Source organism: Rhinopithecus bieti, unplaced genomic scaffold (genome assembly GCF_001698545.2).
Source record: "Rhinopithecus bieti isolate Rb0 unplaced genomic scaffold, ASM169854v2 scaffold_41913, whole genome shotgun sequence".
Taxonomy (NCBI): Eukaryota; Metazoa; Chordata; class Mammalia; order Primates; family Cercopithecidae; genus Rhinopithecus; species Rhinopithecus bieti.
The window spans coordinates 7,919,201-7,942,722 of NW_016818964.1; the positions used below are offsets into that span (position 1 = coordinate 7,919,201).

General features: G+C 51.4%; 1 protein-coding gene across 1 annotated transcript in view; it reads right to left on the reverse strand.

Moving 5' to 3' along the window:
* BCL11B (BCL11 transcription factor B) overlaps positions 1 to 23,522 on the reverse strand; it is a 92,405-nt gene that overhangs the window by 6,189 nt on the left and 62,694 nt on the right. The window contains exon 4 of the mRNA XM_017857870.1: positions 1 to 1,274. Within this exon, the coding sequence (XP_017713359.1) occupies positions 1 to 1,274 (1,274 nt within the window). The remainder of the gene's footprint in view (positions 1,275 to 23,522) is intronic.

Below are 23,522 nucleotides of genomic sequence, written 5' to 3' on the forward strand. Positions count from 1 at the left end.
GTCGTCGTCCTCGCCCGCGTCCCCGCCGCCAGCCGCGCGCTTCAGGAAGGCGCCGCGCTTCTGCTTGTCAGCCAGGAGCTCACCGTACTGCGGCAGTGCGCCCAGGCCCACATTCTCCATGACCTTGCCCAGCACCAGCGCCTTCTCGTCAGCCAGTGCCTTGGCCGCGCCGCCCCCCGCGCCCGGGACCCCGGCCACCCCGCCACCGCCGTTCTCGCGGTTGCGGCTCAGCTCTGAGTCCATGCTGAAGCTCGACTCGGGCCGGCTCTCGTTCTCCAGCAGCAACTCCTCCTCCTCCTCCTCCTCCTCCTCGTCCTCCTCCTCCGGCTCGTGGCCCAGCGACGGGTCGCTCTCATGGTGGCGGAAGTCGCCATCGGCCGCCTTGAGGCCCTCGCCCGCCAGCTCGCTTGTGCCGGGCTCGGGGGAGCTGGCGGCCGAGAGCCCGTCGTCGGAGCGGCCAGCCAGTGAGCCGGCCTTGTGCATGTGCGTCTTCATGTGGCGCTTGAGCTTGCTGGCCTGCGAGCATGCGTGGTCGCACAGCTGGCACTTGTAGGGCTTCTCGCCCGTGTGACTGCGCCTGTGCACGATGAGATTGCTCTGGAACTTGAAGGTCTTGCCGCAGAACTCGCACGACTTGCTCTTGGCCGGCGGCTGCGGGGGCGGCGTGCCGCCAGGGGGCATGGGCGGCAGCGGCGGCGTGCTCAGGAACGGGGACTTGGGGCTGGGCTGGAAGGGGTTCAGGAGCCGGTGCATAGGGTTTCCGCGGCCCGGGGACACGGGCGGCGGCGTGGAGCTGTTGCCCGCCAGCTCGCGGAGCCGCCGCGAGAAGTCCATGGCGGGCGAGTCGATGGCCATGGGGTTCAGGCGCATGACTCGGTCGAAGGCACTGGGGTGCTGGGCAACGAGCCCCATCTCCTCGGCACTGAGGCGGTGCGGGTCCAGGTGGTGGCGCGGCGGGGGGCTGAAGAGAGGCGGCGTGCCCGGCAGGCGGCCCTCGCCGAAGCCCGGGTGGTCCCGCAGGATGGGACCCGTCATGCGCAGCAGGTTGAAGGGGTTGCTGTCGCCCAGGAAATTCATGAGCGGGGACTGCGCCACGGCCTCCGGCCCGAGCGGTGGCGGGATGGTGAGCCGTGGCGTGAGCGAGCTGCTGGCCGGCCCGGGCTCCAGGTAGATGCGGAAGCCGTGCGTGTTCTGCGCGTGCTGCAGCAGGAACCACGCGCTGTTGAAGGGCTGCTTGCATGTTGTGCAAATGTAGCTGGAAGGCTCATCTTTACCTGGGGAAACACACGGACAGAAAGGCAGAGACAGCGTGAGAAGCGGCAGCGGGGCGCGGGCACCGCAGGGCCACTGGCCTGGGGGATGTGGCCCTGGGGGATGTGGCCCGGGCCGATCCGGGATCCCAGTGCCCTGCCTGACAGGGACTGCAGGGCGGCTTTCAAGCAGGCCCGGCCTTGTCTCCACCTGGCTGGGGGGCCGAAGAGGCAGGGTCTGTGGGCAAGCGGCCCTGGCCACGTGGGCACCAGCGACTTACTTCAATTGTGTAAAGGCCCGCCTTGCTCTCTCAAAGGAAAGGGATTATGAGCCCCATTACCTCCGAGACCACGGGAGATCGTGTTTGTGAGAATACGATCCAGTAGTAGGAATTCTGTCAAGGCTGGACTGTGTAACAGCCCTGGCAAATTCCAACCCTCCAGGATGCTCCACACCGGAAACCATCTAGGCCAGGGTTTCTCAGTCAAGGCACTAGTGACATTTACATCCTAATTCTTTGGGTGGTGGGGGCTGTCCTGCCCATTGCAGGACGTTTAGCAGCATCCTCTGCCTGCACCCACTAGATAGATGCCAGGAGCATCCACCTTCCCCCAGTTGTGAGGACAAAAAGTGTCTCCAGCCTTGCCAAATCTTCCCAGGAAGGAGGGCAAGATCACCACCCCCTTTGAGAACAACCAATTCTGATAATATTTGATTCCAGGGAGTTGTACAGAAGCACAAATCGAACTGTACCATCCTGCAAACTTTTTTTTTTAAGAGAAATAGCTGCAATACCTCTGCAACATTTGGGATTTTTAGCTATAGGAAATTCTCATGTTTCCTACACCACTGTCTGTGCAGAAAGCACTGTACACCTGAACATGGATTCGTAGGAACAGAAGAAATTTAACATGCCATGAAGACCCACTACTGCTGTGACAGCTGCCCCCACCCCGTGTCCTCACAGACACGCCCAAACACCACTTGGAATTCCACCTCCAGACCCCCAGGGAAGGCGGGGGCACACTGGCCTAAATGAGTCTTTCAAAGTCCTCTGCCAGAATACTAAGCAATGAATGAACATCCTCACATCTGACAGGGCAGTCAGGATGAACAGTGGCAAATGCTGACGTGTTAGCAACTGGCTCTGGTGACACACACGGGCAGCAAATTGTAGCGGACACTCGTGGTACGGAGCCAAAACGTCATGGTCCTTGTCCATCACTGAGACTGTCACAAAATGAAGCCTGAACATTTCCTCCGGAACCCGTCCTGTGGATGCCCTCCTGCACCTGTGGGTGAAGCTCGCCGCTTTTCCAGCATGTACCTCTCCTAATACTCTGCATAAAAGAGACGGTGCAGACAGGACCCGTCTTCCATCATCGCACTCACTAGCTGGGGAAGCAAGAGGAACAAGAATCACAGCTCAGATCCGGCAGAAGACATGGCATGAGAGATCTTGAAAGACCCCTTTTGTTTTCTCAAACTTTCTTCTACCTGGAAGATTTTAACGCAGATGCTAAAGTCCAGGAGCCACAAGCTCTGGTGAAGTCAAACGTGCAAATGAATGACCATACCCAATATCAGTAAGGTGCCGTGGGAAGTGGAGAAAACAGTCCCGTCTTACCCTCTCCACCAATCGATTGCAGGCCTTCTGAAATCCTAGGCAGACAGCATTTTTGTTTTCCACCCACTAATTATGTTTCTGGAAGGCTGCACTCTTAGCAGTGTTTATAGGCACATAAACCTTCGTTTGGAAACCATCTTTTAAAAATCAAGTGACTCGGGGACCAAATACCCTGAATTCCATCCAAGGGCTTCAGTCTTGAGTGTGGCCTGTGCCTCTGTCTGAACCTGGGCTTGCCAGTTTCTGAGGGGCCGGACCTCCCCAAGACATCACATGCCTGCAGTGCCACGGAAGGCTTCATGCTATCTGAGGGGCAGGGTGGAGATTCCCCCCACGACCTCAGAACCAGTTGGCCCAGGATACCAACACTAGAAACCGAGCCACGCTTTTACGAGTTTGGCATTACATAGGGATTCTTTCCCTCTCCTCTCCTATTCTGTGTATTTGGTGATGAGAAGACGGTGGTAGGGAGGACAGAAATGAAAAAGGAATTCTGAAGTTCGGCCTCATCCCTCTTTTAAAAACAGCTCAAGGAGCACCTCTGAGGCTGTCTTCTTTCTCCAGGGTGTCTGGCTCATTTCCCTCTCTCAGTCCTCCAGGTAACTCAGTTCTCCCATGAAGGAGCCCCTGAGGGGAAGCCTCCCCACCTCGGACAGGGCAGGGACGCCTTCCCAAGGCCCCGGGTGGCTGCGACTCTCCCCATAAGGCCACCCCAACACCCCAGCCCTCCCCTTCTGTGCACCCTCAGCGAACACAGGAAGTGCCCAGCTTCTCTGGGGACAGCATTTCTGTCCTCCGCTTATTAGTGAATGTACTTGGGGAACAGCAGGCCTTAGCTCAGACAGCCTCACAGGAGAGCTGGCCAGAAGCCATACTTAGATGACTCCTCACACCCTTTTTGGGAACAAGGCAGAATAAATAAGTAATAAAAAAAGAAGCTAGATAAACGTCCCTTTCTGACACAGGAGTTAATAACGTAAATGAAGTGCCCCTTCCTCCAGGTTTATAGATCTTCAAATTAAAGATGGTTCTTGTACCCTGCACCGCCCTTCAGCCACTCCAATTAATCAATACGGCTTTCCATCGCTCTAGTTCCTCATGTTTTCAAGTCAGGCCACCTCCCTTCCCCCAATCTTTTTTTCATCATCTGTTTCCCTGGGAAGTGCTCCAAAGCACTTCCTGTTTCTTGATCAGGGTGGCCACAGATTTTCTAGAAAGTTCTGTGGCTGGTGAGGAAAGAACGTGGCTATCAGAGGAAAATGCAGAGCTCCTAGGCAGGCCAGCAATGAAGGCGGCTCTACAGCCTAAATGGCCAAGTCACAGGTGTTTCAATGCAAAATGGCAGTTACTGGAAGTCAGGTAGCTACAAGCGCTAAAGAGCTCAAATGTTTCCACTTCTTGTTTGTTTGCTTTAAATGCTTCTGGCTGGGCATGGTGGCTCACGCCTGTAATCCCAGCACTTTGGGAGGCCGAGGCGGGGGGATGACTTGAGGTCAGGAGTTCAAGACCAGCCTGGCCAACATTGTGAAATCCCGTCTCTGCTAAAAATACAAAAATGAGCCGAGTGTGGTGGCAGATGCCTATAATCCCAGCTACTCGGAGGCTGAGGCAGGAGAATCGCTTGAACCCGGGAGGCGGAAGTGGCAGTGAGCTCAGATCGCACCGCTGCACTCCAGCCTGGGCGATAGAGTGAGAATCCATCTTAAAAAAAAAAAAAAAAAGGCTTCTAAAACTAACTTGGAGCAACATAGGGAGGGAGTTACCTGTCCATAATTCACCATCAGGTAAGAAGAGCGATGTTTATTCATCAGGCTGGATTTCAGGGCCACCTGTCCTGCTCGGGAAGCTCTTACTGGACCAGTGTCCGTGAACCTCTTTGGTTCCAATACTTCCCTCTACACAATGGCAAGATTTCACTGCAGGCGATGGCCTCCAGTGCAGGATCTGATGCCTTCCGACATCCTAAAATCGCCCAGCCCTCAGAGGCCCACCCTAGATAACTTTCTTTCCAGTCCCCACTCCCTTCTTTTTTTAATAAAATGTTCATTTCCTTATTATTACTCCATGGTTATCTCTTGCCCAGAAGCAGCCCTGAGCATGAGGCTTGCTGACTTTTAGGAATAGAACAATGTCAGAAAGTCTTTGAAGAGTCACTCAGAACATTTTTCTATTCGAAAACTTGCTAAATATTTTAAACACATGGCACGCAGTCTCGGACGGCTCGTTTTAAGTACAGAAAAGACCCCAGTGAGCAGACTGCTTCTGACTGGGAGCTGGCCCACTCCCCTTCCCGGGACCAGATGTTTCGTGCCTGTCACCCCCCTCCAGGAACTCAGGGTCACCTGCCCACAGGTGAGCTGGAGGCTGCACTGTGGAGAGGGGTGACAACTTTATGCTCAGCCCAGACAGGCTGCTGAGATTCCCACTGATAGGTCAAGGCCTAGATTATTTAGAAGCGATTTACCCAGCAACATCAAGCCTGGCCTACAGACCTAGAAACGTCAGCTGCACTTTGCTCACTAAGTCACGCTTGGCGACTCAGACCCAGGGCCTCGTCTTCCCTTGCTTCTTTCGGTCCTCCTTCCTTTCTCAGACATTTTTTGTATCCATTGACAGAAACTCACACTGGATCTTCTTTGCTCCACTGGCTCTAGACAGAGCTCCTGGACATCTTTCTCAAATGCGATACCCTGGGTCACGAGAACCCTGGACAGCAGCCGTGCGTCCATACCCCTCTGCCTTGGTGTTCCCAGAAGGGGGAATTCAGTCAAGTCATTTAACCTCTCTGAGGCTTGATTTCCTCATCAGTAGAACGGGAATAATATACCTGGCTCCAGAGAGGGCTGGGGAGACCGAATGAGCTCCTGTATGTGGGCACAGCCTATAAATCGCACATGGCTATGCAGGCGTTACGACAGGTTTTGCACGTTTTGCTTTTTTATTATCCATCCTTGTACCTGGCCATGGATGTTTCAGGGATGACTTTCAGTATAACTCCAGCAATAATGAAACCCTGGAGGACATTTAATGCAGCCTGCCTCATGCGTTAGAGGTTCTAGGGAAGCAGAAACTTGCAAACATTGAGGAAACATCGTTTTTTATTATGATGCTTGGGAACCGACATGCAACTGGACTCCTGCAATGAAATGTGACTCTCCCTCTGCCATGAGGCTTTTTTATGAGCATTTAAATAATTGTTCTTCCTTATTAAGCTGGCTACTCTAATAATACCAGTAAAGGTATCAGAGATGTTCAATAAAAAAACACACCTTTAATTGAAATTATTATCCAATGAAAAGGCCGTAATTGATAGTGGTCCTCCTAAGGCCAAGTGATACCAAAGGGAAGGGCATTCCTGCCTGGGTGAGATTTAGTGGCCCGCTGCTGTTCGAGAAGGAGCAGCAAGGAGACACCCCCTCAACCCGAGCAGGGCCCGGGGTGATATCCCGAGGCTGGAGGGCTAAAGTAAGAACTGGGTCCTGGCTTCACAGGCCCCTCTACAGGTTGCAAAACATTTTACACTAGGCGTGGCATTTCCCATGCATTCACTCAGACCATCTTTGCTAACTGTGGCCTCGAGGGGGGCCAGGCAAAAACTGCATCCCAGCTGGCACGTGAGCATACTGACACTCAGAGAAGCAAAGTGGCACAGCCAGAAAGGGGCAGACCACGCCCCTCTCAAGCTACTGGACCCCTGAGCAGGGCTCCAGCCCCACCTCGGCACACAGCACCACCTGAGGGATTTATCGTCAGGGCCTGTTTCACAATGAAAATGGGCAGGCGGCCGGGCGCGGTGGCTCAAGCCTGTAATCCCAGCACTTTGGGAGGCCGAGACGGGCGGATCACGAGGTCAGGAGATCGAGACCATCCTGGCTAATACGGTGAAACCCTGTCTCTACTTAAAATACAAAAAAAACTAGCCGGGCGACGAGGCGGGCGCCTGTAGTCCCAGCTACTCGGGAGGCTGAGGCAGGAGAATGGCGTAAACCCGGGAGGTGGAGCTTGCAGTGAGCTGAGATCCGGCCACTGCACTTCAGCCTGGGTGGCAGAGCGAGACTCCGTCTCAAAAAAAAAAAAAAAAAGAAAATGGGCAGGAAGGAGGTTCTCCCACCACACTGTGAGTGTCCTCCCAGCGGAAGGCACTGATGATGCTTGGATGGAACCCGGTCAGGTCCACCACAGGCCTTGACCCTGGAGAGGAGTAGGGGAGACGTTTCACAGAGCGAGCAAGCGAGCCTGCTGGGTGTGACACGTCACTGCAGACCTGGTGAGGCAGACACCGAAGTGGCCGAATCCAGGGATGGGAAGCCGGATCCCAGGGCCCCCTGTGGCAGCTCCCTTCCCCGTCTGGACTTCAGGGTACCCAGTACCCAAGGAGATGGCTGGTTTCACCGGCCAACCACTAAGTCTGCCTCCAGAATCCGTCTGCTAAAGATGCCGTCTCCACAGTTCCAAAATGATCGTAATTATCAGTGTTATCCCTCAGATGTGTAGACTCCTTATTCATTTAAAAACTATCCTCTTTCATGATGTCAGAAAGGAGATGTCAATTGGGCACCTCAGGGGTCTATATGTTTCATGTCTCTATCATTCCTGGGCACAGCCATCTGCAGAATTGATAACCATCCTTGCCTGTTCCAAATGCATTCTGTGAAACCTCAGCTCTCTCCAAGACAAAGGCAGAACTAGGGAAATAATACTCACAGTGGTAACAAGAAGGCTTTATGAAATCCTTACCACCTGCCAGGCCCTGAGCTAAGCACACCAAAGACCTCACATGCTGCTCCAACAACCCCTGCAGTACCCACCGTTACCATCACCATTTTACAGATGAAGAAACTGAGGATGGGAAGAGATAGGGGATCCACCTGGGGCTGCACAGCTGCCCACAGTAAAGCCTGTGCTCTTGTTACGCTGTTCTGATAAACGCTGGTCAGAAGAGCAGCAGACACACTCTGGCAGGGATGGGGCTAGCTACCTGGGCCTCAGTATTTTACCTTTCATTTCAGCCCATGTACTAACAAAAATGCCAAGATGTGTTGCTTTTGGCTAGAATTGCAGTAACTCCATGAAATCATGCTGATTATCTCATGGCAAAAATAACAGATGCCATTTAGAAGAGAAAAACCTTTCAAAGCAAGTGGCCCACTGAGGGGTGCAAGTGCTGATGGTAGCAGCAGTGGTACTATGACCGACAAGACATGGCCTCCTCTGATGGGAATGTGCTGAGCCAGCCTCTAGCTAGGAAAGCCACTGCCCCCACACCAAGGCCTGTGGTAGACATTGCCAATTCCTCCCCACACTCTCTCTCCAGGCCTTGGACTCCTCTTTAACCCCAGGCTCCAGGCAGTCATTGCCAAATAAAGCTTGCCTGCACCTCTTTGCCGTCCCTGAATCTCAGTACATGTAAAGCCAGTAAATGTGGGATCAAAATAGATTGGGCTGAATAAACTTGATAGCACTGTGTGTCCTGCTGAGAACTACATCTACATCTGACTTTCATTAATTCACTGAACAAACAGGATCTGGGCACCCTTCGTCTGCTAGGTACTATGCTGGTAGCTAAGGGTGCAGCCCACACTCCGGGGGAGACAGGGAACCCCCAATAACCCACTCCATTATTTAATGCAAATTATGAGTGGTGCTAGAAGTTCAGGGTGCTGGGAGAGAGAGGAACTCAAGGGCTTGACTCAACTTGGGGGTTCAAAACCCACGTGATGCCAGACCTCCTTCCCACATCACCTCATTTAGACCCCACCTAACTCTACACACAGTGACCATTGACAGAAGAAATAAAGGAAGCCCAGAGAACTTGGGTAAGTTGCTCACGAAGAAATTATTGGCCTTAGATTATTTATTTAAAATTCATCTTCTAGACTCTAAGCTCACTGAGGACAGGGACTGTGCTGGTCTTGTGGACTGTTTGGACACCAGCCTGCAACATGGTGACTAACGCAAAGTTGCGCGTTAGGACTGCCAGCAGCCAAGACATCCAACAGACTGGGAGTCTTCTCAGCCTTCTGCCAGCGTGAGCCATGTTCCTTCCAGACTCACTTCAAAGCCCAGACACTTCGGCCAAGTTGCTGGACATCACAGGGCTTCAGGGTCTTCATCCATACAGTGAAAACAATACCTGCCTTCCTGGGTCGTTTGCTGTAGGATGAGGGCTCATGATGGTAAAATACCCCAAATGGGGACCCACATGCAGTAGGCACTGGGTACATGGGAGGTGACAAGAGACTGGGACTTTCTCTGTGTTTTCTCATGGTCAGTGTGCCTGAAGTCCCACCAAGACAAGGACAAGACCTGTGAAGACACTGCAACTCCACAGTCCGCATGCGACCCTCCACACCAGGCCCCCTCCAGAGAGCAGGGCTCTGCTCAGCAGTCTCAACAAAGGACCTCTCTTCCCCGGCAGAGGACACACCTAGCACTGCCCCCACCCTGAAGCCGGCTGCATCCCAACCACCAAAGCATGCCAGGATCCCAGGAGACTACACACAGAACCAAGACAGTATGCCATTACCTCTGCTACCACCCACCCCAGAACCAGGGATGGATGTTCCCAAATCACAGAGCTGGTGGGGCCTCCCTGATACCCAGGACGATGTATCAGGCACCCCAGCCTTCGGGATCCGACCAGACTCACTGCCTGCCTTTTGCACACACCCATGCGCTGCCCGCTCGCCCTCTCGGTGCCTCCCTTTGGGCAGCGCATTTTCACACCTCCATGCCCTTACTGGTGCCATTTCTGCTTCCTGGAATACCTGCTGTTTATTCTTTCCCCCTAAAATAACTTTTCAGATCCAGCCCAAGTCCAATCCCCTCAGCATTCCACAGCATTGTATTTAGATCTGCTTCATACTGATCACCATACTAGACTGTCATCTTTTGTCCTTGACCTTGATGTGTTCAACATGGTGTGTTCAACAGCCTGCACGTGCCAATGTTGCCCTTTTGCTCTCAGGTGGATGCTCACAACCACTTTGGAAAGTGGGTTTTAACTCAGGTTCTCTAGAAAAAAGAAACTAAGTCTCATCATAGTTGAGTGAGGGGCCCCAGGTCACAGGGCTGGTAAGTGGCAGAGCCAAGATGCACACATGGGTCTGTCTGACCCCAGAGCCTGTGCTGGGTCCAGACTCACAACTGGCTGCCCCTCACGTGGGGACGGCAAACCCTGCTGTGACCAGCCCTGGGAAGGAGCCTGAACCAGCCCTGTCCAATCATTCCACGTGCACCAGGGACTGCCAGTAAGCCAGCCCGGGAGGCCAAAAGGTGCAGGGCACTGGGCCATGCAATGGAGAAAGCAGCTCTGTTTGCTGTAGAATGAGGCAGGTTGGGGGAAATGGGAAATGCAACCGGAGAGGCAAATATAAACCCAAGAGCATTCCACAAAAGGGGTCTCCACCCAGTGTAGGCCTGGCTCATTCTACAGGGCTGTCCTCACTCCTGCACACTCGCCCTCCTGACCCAGGGTAAGTGTTAGGTATGCAGAAGACACCCTGTTCCCGAGGTGCTTTCTCAGGGAAGCCCTGGAGGAATATCAGGATGACCCAAGACCTCACCATATCTGGCAACTCAGAAATGGTATCGTTACAGCAAGAAATGAGAGCACGGCTTCACCATCAACTTCTCAACAAAATTTATTCACTTGTTCCCTCCTCCCTTCCTTCACAGATGCACAATGTCTCCACTCTGTGCCAGGCCCTATGCCAAGAGGAGGGACACAAAGAAATGAAGGTCTGTCCTCACGGAGCCCAAAGTCTAGAGCAAGAGGCCAATGACTCCAGGAACATCTAGGCAAGGTTGAGGCCATTCAGTCACTAGTGAAGGGTGTGCCAAGCAGTGCGGAACCCAGAGGACGGAGAGGCTGACGTCCTGCGGGGACCACGAAAGACTCTCCGAGGAGGAGACTCTGGTGTTCATTCAGAAGGGAAAATACGAGTGCATCATGCACGGTGGCTCACATCTGTAATCCCAGCACTTTGGGAGGCCGAGGTAGGTGGATCACCTGAGGTCAGGAGTTCAAGACAAGCCTGGCCAACACGGTGAAATCCCGTCTCTACTAAAAATACAAAAAGTAGCCAGGTGTGGTGGCAGGTGCCTGTAGTCCCAGCTACTCTGGAGGCTGAGGCAGGAGAATCGCTTGAACCTGGGAGGCGGAGGTTGCAGTGAGCCGAGGTTGCGCTACTGCACTTCAGTCTGGGTGACAGAACAAGACTCCGTCTCAAAAAAAATAAAATAAAATAAAAGATAAAAAAATAAGTGCATCATGCAGAGAAGGGAGGGAAGGGGCAGGCCTGCCAGAGGTACTGCATGCCCAAAGGCGGAAATGGGACTCCAGACTCAAAGAAAGGAAAAACTGAAGGTGAAATTGAAAAGGGGGAGGTTCTGAAAACACGCAAGAAACTTAGCTGAATATAGAGCAAATTTCATTGCTGTAAATCCCATCATAGTGAAAACTTTCCTATTTTGTCCATGAAAAGTTTCAAGCCCACACTCAAGGCCTACTCAAGTCAAGAACTGTTCAGTATAAGGGAGAATCTCTATATAACAAAAGGATACAGGTAAACCCTTCAGAGAGCCACCCTCCCCAAGCTGCGAAACCACAAGGTATAAAGGAATGAAACTTAAAATCCAGTCTATGAAGATCACTAGCAAGGAAAGTGGCTTCTATGTTACCCTCTACAGCAGGAGTTCAGTGATTCCAGGAAGCCTCACATCTGAATACCCTAGGCCTGTGAATCCACCTTCAGGAACAAGACAGTCCAGGCTATCGGTGGAACAGGCAAGTATTAAAACTGAACTATGGCTGCAGGCACCATGCACCTGAGATTTCCCAAAACAGTCTCTATTTCAACGGCTCAATTCTTTGGTCAGCCCAGGTATCCAGTTTCAGGCTCAGGAAACAGCCACCCAACCCCAGAATAAAGAAAGCAACACTGCCAGCCGCAGGGGTATCACGGCACAGGGTGAAAACAGTGGTGTTTGTCAGTAAGATGGAAGAGCTGGGGCAGGACGCACAGAGCAATTTTCCATGTGGCAAGTCATCTGGAGCATTTGTGAAAAATTACAGCACATTCCTAGAGGCTGTCTTTAGAGGTGCCCCCTTCAGATAAGGCACTGAAATCCACTGGAAATAATAAAGAAGGCGTTGTCAAAGAGTCCCTGAAATCTGCTTTCTGTGAACTTCCCTGAAAAGGGCCTACGCTATTCCGGTGGGTTTTGGTGGGCCGATAGCTGAGCTCACTTTGATGGTGACGTTCCCCCACGTTGCTCAACATGAGAGTTTTCTGAAAGGATTCTAGAACTCTGGGGACAGGAATTTTGCAGAGAATGTGAAAGAGAAGCACAGAGCAAACCATCCTTATCATTTAATGGACAAATAAAGAGGGAATTAGGAGATAAACAGGCAAGAAAAAGCCAGGAGTCGGCTGCAGGTGTATGAGTGGGGACCAGTGTGTAGCTGTTTCTCACTTACAGGTGGGATCTCAGTCTCCCCAGAAGCACCCCATGCGGGCCTTCCTCCTCCTTCTCCTCCTCCTCCTCCTCCTCCTCGAGACAGGAAGTCTCCCCTCTCCATAATTCACGACTTCCTTCGCCAGGCAAGCCTCCGTCTTTCCTTTCTTTAAATCCACAAAAAATCTCTACATTCCACCCCAAGAAGTATGGCAGAGCAGTAAATCTCATTTTAATGGAGTGTACGTTTAGCTCCAAGGAGATAATTGACGTTATGGAGAGCCTCGACACCGAGTTATATAGGTTAGCTAATGCAGAGGGGACTCATTACCGACACACTACAAACAAGTAGTAATATATGTATATTGTTCTGAGTGGCGTTAGAGCAAAAGTGTTCCGGTCCGCAGGGATTGATAAAGCACAAGAAAACAGCAGATATGCACTTGTAAATTTGTCTCATTTGTCTCTGAAGTTAAAGGTTATTCCCTTGTTCTGAATTTGTAATAAAAACATGCTAGCCCAGGGTTTGTGGAGAATGTTTGAATATTTAAATTGTGTATAATGATAGGCAATTATAGGGTAAAAAACTGGACCTTATGAATGGGGGGATCACCGTTTGGATCACCAAGTGTTTTCTTTTATCTTTAATGCATTTTGCAAGTAATTTCCCCCCAGTGGGGTTCAGAGACCATTACCCAGTCCCACAACCACTAACCAGTAACTAACCAAGCTTCGGTTTGCCTGGGTGGATGGGCTCTTTTCCTTCTTCTTTTCCTTTCTTTTGTTAGTTTTATTTCCTTCGATATGCAGAGTACATCTCTCTAACCAAGGGCTGGCCTGGGGCTGGGGCTGGGGCTGAGGCTGAAACTGTGGCCTCTCTGTCCCCAGCAGGTCGGTTTGTCTTTCTGGGGAAGGACGAGGCTGGCCATAGGGAGAGGCCTGAGCGGCAGGGTGTGAATTTCCTCTGCCCCTCCAATGGGCTCCCTTCTCCCCAACCCTCTCCCAGGAGGAGGGCCGGGGGCTGGCGGGGAGCCCCAGCTGTGCCACCGGCTTGGGGCAGGGGGTGGCGCTGCGGCTCCTGCGGCTGGAGCCCAGGTGCCCGCCTGGCCAAGTCTGCTGTCGGTCCAGGTTAACCAACTGCAGTGCTAGAGTAACTCCAGCCAGCTTGTCACCGAGCACAAAAGTCATCAGCCAGTGAATGTTCTTTTCTGCACCACAATTAAGACGAATCAATACGACGTGCCACAAATGGTATTTTACTCTCAATAAGAACTCGAGCTGAGTTTATTCAGAATATTTTAGCGCTTCCCCGGGGGATTTTGGGCCGACGCAGATGGCAAATAAAGTACTCAGCCTAAGGCTACAGCACATTATGGTAATTCTAATGTCAGATGTACTTTAATATACAGCTCTATTTAATCACCCCATTATTTCACATTTCCATATGAAAAACCTGCGGCACTTCAGCGGCGCTTTGCCTCTGCCACAGTGCCAAGCTTCCTCCAGCCGCTGCTGGCTGCTGGGACGTGGTCATCTCGCCAGGCACAGCCTGACAGTGCCGAAGTTACCGGATGCCCGGATGCGCAGCCGAGCTGCCTGGTGCCGCTAGAACATCAGAGGACTCTAAGATGCACCGAGCGCCATCATGGGAGGTTATGGAAGGGAGAAGCTGCATGCACACTACATGCACACACACATGCAGGTTCACAAGAAAATGCAGGGGGCGGTGTGTGTCCACATAGCACACACACACCCACACACACACACACATAGTGTACAGGAGAGAAATTAATGTCAACAAGGAGTTACACCCACGCTCCTAACACGGCCCTCTCCCGACACCCACACCCCAGCACTGTGGCTACTGGGTCAACAGCTAGATCCAATCACACCGCTGGCTCCAGCCTGTGGCTCCCAGCGGCTGTGCCCATTGGTTCTCCCAGGACTGCCCCCCACCCATGAGGGCAGGATAAAGGCATCATCCACACCAAGGGGCAGGAGGAGGCCAGGCTGGTGACAAAGCCGGAGCGGAGTGCACGAGGTAGAGTGGGGGATGAGAAGGGCTGGGAAACAGCTGCCCACACTGGGTGACCTGGAGCAAGGAGGCTCCCAAGACGACCCGTATAAGGGACGATGGGCACTAGGGAACCTGAAGCCTAGAGGTCCAGGCCCAGGGGAGGTGGAGTTCTGTGAATTCCACGAGGCAGGAGCACCTCAAGGCTGGCTGGGCTGGCCAGCAGAAGGAGTGTGGGCTGAGCCCGGGAAATCACTCTCAAGGCACTCCAAGGAAGCCCAGCACAGCACCTGCTGACAATCCAATTCTAGATTTCCCAAAGACAGGTTTTGCTGATGGATGCTGGCACCTGACCCTACTGGGTGTCCCAGTAATGAGCCAACATTTGAAGCCACATAACATGGAAACAGTTATAGCATATGTCTTTAAAACAAGGCACTTGGGCCGGGTGCAGGGGCTCACACCTGTAATCTCAGCACTTTGGGAGGCTGAAGCAGGCAGATCACGAGGTCAGGAGATCAAGACCATCCTGGCTAATACAGTGAAACCCCGTCTCTACTAAAAGTACAAAAATATAGGTGGGCGTGGTGACATGCACCTGTAGTCCCCAGCTACCCGGGAGGCTGAGGCAGGAAAGTTGCTTGAACCCAGGAAGTGGAGGCTGCAGTGAGCCAAGATGGCACCACTGCACTCCAGCCTGGGCAACAGAGTGAGACTTCATCTCAAATAACAAAATAAAATAAAAATAAATAAAAAATAATTTTTTTTTTATAAAAGGCACTTGCCTGTGCTTTTTCTTTTTTCTTTTTTTTTTTTTTTTTTGAGACGGAGTACTCGCTCTGTCCGCCAGGCTGGACTGCAGTGGTGCAAATCTCGGCTCACTGCAATCTCCCGCCTCCCTGCGGTTCACCGCCATTTCTCTGCCTCAGCCTCCGGGTAGCTGGGACTACAGGCGCCGCACACGCTGCCGGCTAATTTTTTGTTATTTTTTAGCAGAGACGGGTCTCACCGGTTTAGGCCAGGATGGTCTCGATCTCCTGACCTCGTGATCCACCCGCCTGGCCTCCCAAAGTTGCTGGGATTACATGGCGTGAGCCACCACGGCCCGGCCGTCTGTGCCTTTTTTGTTGTTTTGTTGTTTTTCTAGCTAGGTCCCATTCCTAACAATGGGGAAAAAAAATCTAAGGGAAGGAGGGAAGTGGAAGGAAGGAAAGGAGGGAGGAAAGGCAGTAAAACTGAGAAAGTTCCAACACACACTGCCAAAACCACTGGCAAATTTCTCAAAAGCATCCGTTCACGAATAAGGCTATCTATCAGTAAGCTAATTCTAGAAAGAAGAGTTGTCCTAAAGCTCGGCATTGGGAAATATTTCAGAGAAAAACTGCTTGAGTGTTTGAAGGTACAGATGTCTGACCTACCTGGCCATTCCAACTCCTACAGGTGCGACTGTGACGGACAGCTCACCACCTCCACTCCCACTGCTCGCTTCAGCCACACGGGGGGGGGGGTCACCCTCCAATCAGGGTCATCCTGTTACTTCTTTTTAAAATATGCTTTGGGGGTAAAATCTAACAATGGAAATTCAGTCCCAATTCTCAAGGCCGTTGATTCCACTCTTTTATTATTGATTATTCTTGAGCCTCAAAATAGATACTAATATTCCCTCAGGCCTTTTCTGGGTTGTTGTCCGTTAGAAAAAAACAGGCTAGAACAGTGGTTCTCAACTGAGGGCTGTTTTGCCCCTCTAGGAAACCTGTGGCGATATTTGGAGATGTTTGTGATTGTCAAGACTGAGGGGCTTAGGCTTGGGGTGCTACTGGCATCTAGTGGGGAGAGGCCAGGGATGCCACTGCACATCTACAATGCACAGGACATCTCCCCAACAAAAGATGAGCCAGTCCACATAGCAACTGTCCCAAAAGTGGGCAGCCCTGGGCCACACCCATCAACTTAAACACTGGCTTCCTCGTGGGCACTGCCCCTAAATCTAAAAAAAATAGACTGAAAGAGAAAGTGGGGAGTCAGGAAGAGAGTGGGAAAGGGAGAAAGAGGTGGAGAGAATTGAAAAGACAGAGAGAAGAGGAGCGGCCCACACCATCTACTTCTGGCAATAAAGAAACTGTGGAATCCCAGTCAATTTCATCATTGTAGAAATCATTTGAATTCCAGAGGTGCCTGAAGCTGAGAATGCAGGGCTCCTAGGGAACTCCGCGCCTTGTGAAGGGGGAAGGCAGCCTGAAATGGCAGAGGGGGCAGGGGGACTGCATTTGTCAGCAACCCCCCCTGCCTGCCCGCAGCCCTCCACCAAAAAAAAAAAAAAAAAGCTCTGAGTGACTTTCCTCCAGAGCTGGGCTTGGCCACTAAGGCAGGGATGTCAGGGGCTGCCCTAGATTTGGTGGCTCAGCTGTGAGCCCTGCAACAGCGGCTGCAGGAGATGAAAAACAAATATACTTCCTGAAGTCAAAGAGATAAAAATACAATTTCTGCTGCGTATGCCACTCTTTCATGCAGCAGCAACACTTATGTGGGGTGACGGGGGGAGGAGGATGACCACGCAAGCTTAAGTGATTTTTTTTTAAACGCGATCCAGAGAGATTACATAAAAAGTACAATTAAGGGACGCTCAGAATCCCGAGGCCTTCAAGAACGTGCTGCCTCCGGAATATTTTTAGAACAATCACTGGAGTGATTCTTCTTAGTTGTAGAAACACTCCAAATCAGAAAGTCAATTTTTCCTCTATTTGCAGAAGTGAGCTGGCTCCACTGGACGGAATGCGTGTGTTTTGCTTGGCGGCTGTTCATAATACTGTCTTGGCAGCGTTTCCTTGGAGCGCACACGGTGAACCTGGCTCTCGCATACAGTAGCACTTTCATTTTAAGCGCCCCAGCCACGCTTCCCTAATAACAGCCTGGGAACTGCAAAACCCCTGTAAGCCCAGCCCTTTAAATGGGGAACAGAGCAGGGCTTTTGGGGCCCCGCTCGCCACAATAGGGACTGTAAACTGGGGCTGGTGCTTTCAATCAAGAAACGTGGCTCTCGTTAGAAGGCGGAAAATAAAACAATGCCGGCACGTTCTGGGGACCACAGCATGCTACCTTTCGCCTCGTCCTTACCACACACACACACAGGCCCAGCCCTGTGGCCTCCTCTACCCTCCTGCTGTCCTGCCAGGTACCAGGTGTACCAAACCGGCTGAAATTTGGATGGGAAGGGACATGGCAACTTGGGAACCACACTGGGGTTGGGGCTGTGGGCCAGAAAGATCTGATTCTCCTGCTTCCTAGCCTTGGCTGAACATGAATGAGTGAGCTCAACTGTGAGCTCCAAGTTCCTTATCCATAAATGCGAGTGACACCTGTATTGAGGATGGTGGGAAGATTCCAGAGCATGCATGAAAGAGTCCTGCCTCTGGTCGGTGCTCAATAGAGAATGCTATTTAATGATCAAAATGTAAATGAGTGAATGAATAAATGAGTGAATGAGTGAGTGGATAAAAGAGTGAATGAATGAATGAGTGAATGAATGAATGAGTAAATTAGTGAATAAGTGAATAACTAAGTGAATGAATGAATGAGTGGATAAAAGAGTAAATAAATGAATGAGTGAGTGAATGAAGGAGTGAGTGAATCAGTGAGTGAATGAAGGAGTGAGTAAATTAGTGAATAAGTGAATGAATGAATGAGTGAATAAATGAGTGCAAGACAGCAGGATGGGGCTAAGAGGGACTAAGATGACATGGAACTGCTCATGAACAAACCCCCAAACCCCTCTGTCACTGATCAGCCACTATGGTCAGTCACTGCCACCAAGGAGTCGTCATTCAAAAGGGGCCTTCCAGGTACAATTTCAGCCCCTCCCTGGCATCAAGAAACATAGTGATTTCAGCCTCTTAGAACTGGCTCATCACCACTCTCTCTGTTCACACACTCCTCTTTCTTTCTGTCTATGTTGTTTACAAAGGTTTCATTATGTTTTCAACTAATCAGAAAGGCCCCGCTAATACACAATTAACATGTGATTATAAAAAAAATTAAAATAGCTTCCAGAAGAAGGAAATGTAATTAAGTAGAGAATGCTTTTCAATAAGTGCTTGCTTTAACCCATTGTCAGAACACAGTCTACGTTCGTCCACAATGCCTGGAACAGATGCCAAGGGCAGAATGTTAAAAGGAAGTTAAAAAAAAAAAGGGACATTATCTTCTGGGGGAATAATAGCCATCAACTTGGCACAACATGCTGGAGAACTCAGATTCCGGCTACAGAGGAGAGACCTTCCCCCAATCCTCTTACCTCTCTTTTCTGAAGGAAAAAAAAATTATCTTCTAAAAAAATGAAATAAATGATTAAAGCCAAATCTAAGATAGTAAGAATACATATAACTAAATAGAGAAACCAACAGCCAAATGCACACACTGACAAACTCCACTGCCAACAGAAGTTCTGGTCCAGACCATGAAAAGGGTTTGACAGCACCCCTTTTTAATCAAGTCTGTGATCATTTTGTTTCAAATCGTTTCTGGCCAAATTTCAGAAGGGATCTGTCTTTTAAAAACCCCAAATCTAAAACGCATTTGTAGACTCCTGTTTGAGAAGCAGGCTGACCAGTGTGAAGGATTTTGTTATTTTTCCTCCTTCTCCGCAGCCTTCCCAAAGCAGTGCTCCAGCCAATGAGATCCAGCCATTTTATTGGCCCCAGTGCTTGTCAATGTAAATGGGGACACTGGGGGTTTCAATGGTTTCTGCCAGCCAATATGGCCCCAAAGCAAATGGCAAACTCAATGATTTTCCAAGGAATGGGAATGTTGTGAGAAATGTGCGTGGCCCCGCACATGAATTCTTCCAAACATGATGGAGAAGACAAAATATCAGGAAGCTCAGGGCAGGTGACAGGGCAACCACCTGGACACCTGTCCTCCCTCCTCACAGCCCCAACACAGAGCAAGTGCTGCTGGCCCCGGACTGTCCCCTAACAGCAGAAGTCACAGTCAGCAAACCGCCAAAGCCTTCCCTGGACTGCACTGACTTACAGAACACACCCAGGTCTGGTAAGATGGGCCCGCCAAGGAGCCAGTGCTCCTGGACAACATCCCTAGGGATGGCAGGGCCAGGAAGAGGCCTGTAGGCATGGCCAGAGCTCTATCCTTCTAGGCTTCTGCCCTGTGGACTACTCAGAACCCCATCCAGTGTTGCCCATGCACCTTGAGCAAAGGACTGAACACTTCAGGTTTCTATTCCAAACCAGCCATGACTCGGCAGTTATTAACTGGGCAACCCTGCGGGAGGTGCTTAACTTCTCTGAATCTGGCCTTCGGTGTGAAATGCCTTGTCTGCCAAATGGCCCCCAGAGGAAGCTAATATTTTCCCTGTCACTCAGGGGAGAAAGGTGAGATTCATCCGCATTGCGTGGCTGATCCTACAGGAAGTGAAGGAGCTGGGACCCAGGCTTGGATGACTTGGCTCAAAAGCAGTCTCAACCGTGCAGCAGACGACCTTCGATAATAGCAACCCCCGAGGATGCAGACAGGCCTGAACTACGGGGACCTGACCAGTAAGACCTTGGTCAGTCCTTACCAGGATCCCATCTTACCTCAGCTCTTAAGTGCAGAAGCCAAGGATCAGGAACAAAGCGCGTCTACCCAAGGCCATCCAGGCAACAAGGCAGGTCCATCCAGCCTTCCCTTGCTCCTTCCACTAATAAGTCACCTTAGCACAGAGCCACCTCCCCCAGGTGCACAGATGGGAAAATGAAGGCTGCCCAGCAGGCAGAAAGCGCTTCCTGAGGTCGCACAGCCCAAGGATGAGGCTGGTGCAGGAACTCGAGCCTTCGGACTCCTTTTCTACCCAGATGATCAGGGGATTGAAAAGTACCTAAAGCCAGCCGAGATGCGTTCTCAGGAAATGTACGGAGCGAACCACCTGGCTTCCTGACCTGTACTTTCAAGCCCCACTGTCAAATCCACCATAGACACCAACACAGTGGTCCACTCTGACCCAGGGCTCCTCTGAAAGAAAAGGAAGAGAAGTTGCCCAGGACTCTCCAGTATTCCCCACACCTTCTCTGTGGGGCCCCCCCAGCACCTCCATTTCGCAGGTGACATCAGAATGCTGAAGGCGAATGGTGCCCCCAGCATTCTATCCTTGCCCACCCCACCACACACCACAGCCCCCAAGCCAGGAAAACTATACTGGGCTTTGCACCCCCGAAACAATGGCTGGCCCTTATTGAGCACTTGCTGAGTGCCTCAATGTATCTTCATGAACCCCCACAAGACTCGTATGCCTTGGAACCCACATGGAGGATCCAAGCTCAGAGAGGTAAAGCAACCCACCTGAGGTCACACGGCTTACATCCATCCAGGGCCTGCAGCAGGGAAAGCGCTCAAAATAAAGCACAAGTAAGTTTCCTTGAGCTAGCACCCCACCCCCGGGATGACAGGCCCCTACAGAGTGGGAGCCTCGTCCCAGTCATCCCTGTCACCCTTCACCACCCAACACCATTTGACACATAGTAGGTGCTCAGCCAACACCTGCTAGACTGAGCTGACACAGCCCTCCTGCCTGCTGCCCAGAAGAGCCCTTAAAATTCTGCAGTCTGCACCCGCCCCTTGCGTCTGCGTGGCGCAGCGAGAACTGACAATTCTTCCTAGATGAATATCTGGAAAGAAGTCGGGAAACAATTAAAACTAGAAGCTAATAAATGATGAAGAAGCCCATGAGCCAAGTCCTGGCCCACTTCCCAGTCTTCATTCATGCATCAAAAAAAACCCAGCGGTCTGAGGCTTCGAGAGGGCAGCTGGGTGGTGGGGCTGTCCAGCGTAATATAAATGGGAATTAGATGGGATCGAAGGTGCTCGTTGCATTCCCAACAGCGAACACCATCTCCCAATGCTGCCCCCCAGCCCGTGTCTCCCCAGCCCAAGCCCTCTTCTCGGGGAACACATGACAGATGATCTTGTAACCAGGCAACCAGGGGAGGAAAGGTTCCAAAGTTCCTCTACACGAGCAAGGACAGCAGCGTTTTTATCATAGTGGCGACTGGGGCACAGCACCGTGATACCTTCTGTGGACCTGAAAAAAACAGGGGCTGGGGGTGCACTAGCCCCTCGTCCAACGTGAGGACCTCAGTGTCCTGGCATCCTCCCCTTCCCCTCCTGAGCCAGACCAGCCAGCCCATCTTTCAGGGAGACGGCTCCATGTCCCCGACTATCCTGGTCAAAGCTGTTCCCAACGGGTTGAACACCTAAGGGCCCCGGCCACAGCAGCTTTCACTTTGCAGCGGCTCATGCGCCCTGACCATTCCCTGCCTGCAGCTGTCTTGACAGACGCCCCCCAAGATTCCCAGGAGCGAAGCCTCAGCATTTCCACTGGTCAGCTGCACACTGGATAGATGACATTCGCCCACCATCAGAGAGGATACCTGTGTCCATAAGAGAGGGGACCTTACAAACGGAACAGGAGCTCTGTGTGCAGTGAGTGTGCAAACCCATCCACTCAAGAAATCCAAATGCTTGCCAAGGCCATGTGACACACCTCAAACGCTGAACTTTTTCACGTGAGCACCTCATAAGCCAGGCATTTTCTCAACCAAGGCTGCACGGGATCCTCACCAGTTGGGATTATCCCACGGTGATGTTGAGGCTCAGGGCTGGAAGGAGGAAAGGGAACATTTACCAAGAACTTTCCATGTTCCCGTTCCTTCCATGTTCGGAACCTGGCCCAAAGGTTTCGCATACATAATCCCAGGGAGTTTATTCTCAGACTGGAAGCATACCCATTTTGTTACAGGTGAAGGAACTGAGGCCCAACACTAGACCAGAAGCTAAATGCATGCCTTTCCACCTCCCCAGCCTGCACCTTCTCGGGCTACACGACACCCCTTTGCTAACATCATTGTTTTTAGGGCACCGTCTAGGGATACAGTTGGCAGCAGTGGGTCAGAAGCAATGAGCAGATGAGTGAGAAGAGGACCCCAGGGCAGAAGGGGACGCAGTGTATGCCAGGCACTGCCCTAGGGCTTAAAGACACCCCTGGCCCCTCTCTTGCCAGTCAGCTGAAGTCAGTATGCAAAGCAAGGTCTCCCACTCTGGATTCAGGGCAGAGCTGTCATTTTATCTCTTTCTTTCCAATATCCATAGTACCCTTAATAAAGAAAATGAGTGAAGTTGGAAAATTGAAGATTGGAAAGAGAATTTTTTTTTTCACGAGGCAAGCCTCCCGTTCATTCCTTTGGGTGTCAGAGGGTAGTGAGGGGTGCTCCAGGGAGGAAATGAAGCCCTTGCTGTGGGGAGGAGGATTCGCCTCATATCTAATAAGGTTCTTCTGACAACGCCAAGATACACACCCCGCACGCATTCTTCCTCGCCACGTGAATAGAATATGATTATTTCTAACGTCTCTATCTGAAAGGAAATGACCACAGCCAGAAACGAAGCAGACAGATGGCTGGAGCAGAGACTCAGAGACAGAAGCCATCAACTGGACAGCTGGGTGCGAGGGAGACATCCTCACCAAGTGTCCCCCTTTCTGGGTCATGCACCCCCAGCCCCAGAAGAGGACAGCAGACTCTGCCGTGCAGGCCCCTGACTTCCAATTTGAAGCCGCAAGCCAGGTATGGAAATCAGAGCAATAAAGAGACGATGCCTCCCAGATGTACAGGACGCTGGCTGTGTCGGGAAGCTATCCATCACAGCTGGCTGACACGCGTGGGCTTAGTGTGTATCCCCCTGATCCATCGAAGGGCTGGATGGTTTTCTGGGAAGTGGGAGGAGGAGCTGATGAAACCACAAGGTTGGCAGAGACTGCCGATGCAGAGTGCCCAGCTAGAAACTTTTCTTTCCACTGAGCAAAACTGACTGCAACTTTTGAGATCAATGTCACTGCACTGTCTGATTTTCAAGGAAAATTTTCTTCTTGTAGAAACCTTTACAGATACAGACCAGGATATGGAAGGAAATATAATCCACCAAAATAACTTCTCTTAAAATGTCAATGTTTCCTTTCGGTCCCTTTCCTGTGGATTCAGATAGACAAGAACACACAGACATCGAACAGCTGAGCTCTTGCTGGATACAGTTTTGATTTGTGCTTGACATTTTCCCACATCGCTAGAAGTGCCCTGACATCATTACTTTCAATTGCTGGGTAATGTTCCATCCTATGGCTGGAACATG